General features: G+C 36.1%; 1 protein-coding gene across 1 annotated transcript; it reads left to right on the plus strand.

The window, feature by feature from the left end:
* The first annotated feature begins 2,070 nt into the window (after window positions 1-2,070).
* On the plus strand, window positions 2,071-3,064 carry LOC113468071. The gene is made up of 2 exons (XM_026824717.1): window positions 2,071-2,754; window positions 2,918-3,064. Exons 1-2 carry the CDS (start codon window positions 2,149-2,151, stop codon window positions 3,062-3,064), a joined length of 753 nt encoding a protein of 250 aa, XP_026680518.1. The 5' UTR covers window positions 2,071-2,148.
* The last annotated feature ends 239 nt before the right edge of the window (window positions 3,065-3,303 follow it).

Consider the following 3,303-nt stretch of genomic DNA (forward strand, 5'->3'; position numbering starts at 1 on the left):
TCGTCAAGAAGTCACATCTCTGTTATTTTAGCGTACTTAGTTCTGGTTCTGGTCAGGGCAAGAGCATGTCTGGACCAGTCTGGACCAGCAGTTTCGGAGACTATTACATAAGTTTCCGGATCTTCAAATCAGTTAGAGAGGTTTTTTTTCGTTTTTTCTTGTAAATCTCTCAGTGCTCTTGTCATCTTGAAATATTATCTCTGAAAAATAAATCGTAAAGCAAAATTGGGACCATCTCGTTTATTTTATTATGAAGTGGATAGTACCAAATTGGTAGCAAAACCTATATCTTATATGACTATTAGGTATTAGAGAGACGCTTAGGAATCTTGAACTTCCGCTAGGGCGCAATTCTAACTTCATTATAAGATGGACATCTGTTTTTATGAAATTACCTACCTACTTACTTCAATTTACTTTTTTGGACTGATAGATCAGGTCAATGTAAGGCCAGCCACTCACTAACAGGTATACCTGATCCGGTCCGCCTGTCAGGTCTACCCGATAGTGTGTGTGATCATCAGGTACCTTATTTTAAAGATGCTCTTTTTGAAACATACATAATATAGTATGTATTTACTTTTGTTCCGCGACGAAAAACATGCGCGCTAGGACTTGCACTCGAATCTCGATTGATACATATTATAGCGCGTATACAGGTCCTATTAAGGCCGGCTCTAAGACAAATGGTACATTGTACCTACATACCTAGACCTAAGCAGAATATCAAGGTAGGTACGTACATCATGGAAAGTCATCAATGGCTATTTATAAGTGTCCACACTAGTTCACTTTCGATCTTCAAACCCTAGAGCGATCCCAACTAGTAACTTGTTGATCATCAATATGATCCTGATGGTCAAGATGAGAACGTGTTATGATGACAATTATTCCTTCAACCGAGGAAGACTAATCTTCAAACCAATTGGTCGCAATTAAAACGATCTGCCTTCAATTGATAAAGTAAGGTACATATTTGTAAACACTGCCATCTTCTATAAAAAAAAAGAAAAAACTTACCATACCTGTCTTGCAGGAAAGTAGGTAACGCTATCATGAGGAATTAAAAATTAAATTTACGATAATGTGTTGCATCATTTGACTTTAACAAACCATCTTGGCACTTGCCTATATTAGACAGCACCATTTTGATGCACCAAACATATCTACATCGTCCCTTTGTAGGTACCTAAGTACATTGTGCATATTTTAAAGTACCTACTAAATTGACAGGTTTTGCAATTTACATCTCACCTAGTAGTTATTAGGAATCCACATACATATTTCAGTGTGTAATTAGTAGCTTTAATAGGCAAATGCGGAAAAAAAAAGAATCTGACAGACTAACAACTGGAAATGCAAATTCATTTGAACCGCTTCCTTTTAATCATGGTGAAGGGGTAGGGGTTAAGAATCTGACAGACTAACAACTGGAAATGCAAATTCATTTGAACCGCTTCCTTTTAATCATGGTGAAGGGGTAGGGGTTACCACTGCCCACTTTGAATCAAGTCAAAGGCAATCTAATGATTTCTTAGAGTGAATTTGACTAGGTGCCAGTGGCGGTTCCTGGCCCTTCCATCTGGGGGTTCAAACATCTCATTTTGTAGGTACATACCTAAGTATGCAAATTTGATACCCTCCACCAATACATTCTTCAAATCCTTTCTAATAAAGTAATTAATTTTATGAAAAAACATCTTATATTATGTTGTCAGGTAGGTATTTACTTTAAAGGTAAATTTAATATTATTAAAGTAGGTAAAACGCCACAACCCCTTTATACATTCCAGAATCATTAATTTCATATGCGTTAGATACTGCTGAAGTACCTACGCCACTTTCACTCTCTCCATCTCACCACCCGCGCATCTCAATATGCTCATTGCTCAATGTCCACCAGTGGCGACCTTACTAGTGTTGGAATGGGTTCTTTTAAGTAAGTATAAGTAGCAGTGGCGGATATTATTTCTGATATCCTTCCACACCAGGGAGCGCTACAACAGCCTCTAATGTATTTTACGTTAATGCTCAATCAGATTATAATTCAACAACTGCCATGTTTATCCTTCCACACCAGGGAGCGCTACAACAGCCTCTAATGTATTTTACGTTAATGCTCAATCAGATTATAATTCAACAACTGCCATGTTAGAAGGTTTTGAATCTTATTTAAAAGAATATTTGAACGCAAATGAAGTGAAATCAAATGATATTGATTCCAATTTCAAAGTTATATCTGATAAGAGTGAATTAGATAAGTTAATTAAAAATGATGGAAATGAATATGAAATAATCAAACTGTCTGATATAATGGCAGAGAAGAAAAGAAGAGAGAATGAAAAGTTAACTGTTGAAGCAACAACGCCAATGTACTTTGAAACGCAAAACATTTATACCCAGATACCATCTACGTATAGTACTCGTAGTATGGATTCTACTTCAACTGTTCCTCAAGGATCTAAGGATTCTGGTGAACCTTTGGGTTTAATGAAATACTTTGAAGTCAAAAATGAAGACAAAGAACAGTATAAAATATCAAGGGGCAATTTTGAAAACGAAAATTTGAACTCTTTTGTTGATAAACACACAGATCCAGACTCCGCCACATCGGAATTATCTAATTTACAGTCATCACAACAGTTTGCTGTAAACTATGGTGACAAAACGACAAATAGCAATTCAAAGTCAACTTTACACACAAAAGAACCTACGTATGGAAATGAAGAAAAGCTCTCTGTCACCTATAGTGAACCATCAAGTTGTTGAAAACTTCATTTGTATGTAATACCTACCTAATAGGTACTAATAATGAACGTCTTTATTGTGAGTTGGACCACTCTACTGGAATTGTTCGATTCTTACATGGCTCATCTGACATCTCAATTCTCATTTCAGTCGATTCTTAGATTCTGACCCATCAAGTTATACAGCTGAACCAACATTTAACACAATTTTACCTTATAAAAATACATCTCCGTCCGACAATGCTGCTCCATCTACTGAAATCTATTCAGGTCAAAAGAGAATTGTCGAGGCAAAAATTATTGAGATTCTGACATAGTTCATCTTGTAATAGGGAGAATCACCATAGTAACCTGATATAGTAACAAAGTGTCTCTAATAACATTTTGGTTGTCATCTCATGTAAACGGCAATATATTACCTTATTGTTCTGCCTATATTATTAGGTCGCATTTAGTAAATACACGTCCTAACAATACTAACGTCCTCATAGCATTGTACTTTTAACAAAAGGGAGTGATGATATATTTATTGTGTCGTCTGCCGGTGTTGCAGCCA

Source organism: Diaphorina citri, unplaced genomic scaffold (genome assembly GCF_000475195.1).
Source record: "Diaphorina citri unplaced genomic scaffold, Diaci psyllid genome assembly version 1.1 scaffold638, whole genome shotgun sequence".
Classification (NCBI taxonomy): Eukaryota; Metazoa; Arthropoda; class Insecta; order Hemiptera; family Psyllidae; genus Diaphorina; species Diaphorina citri.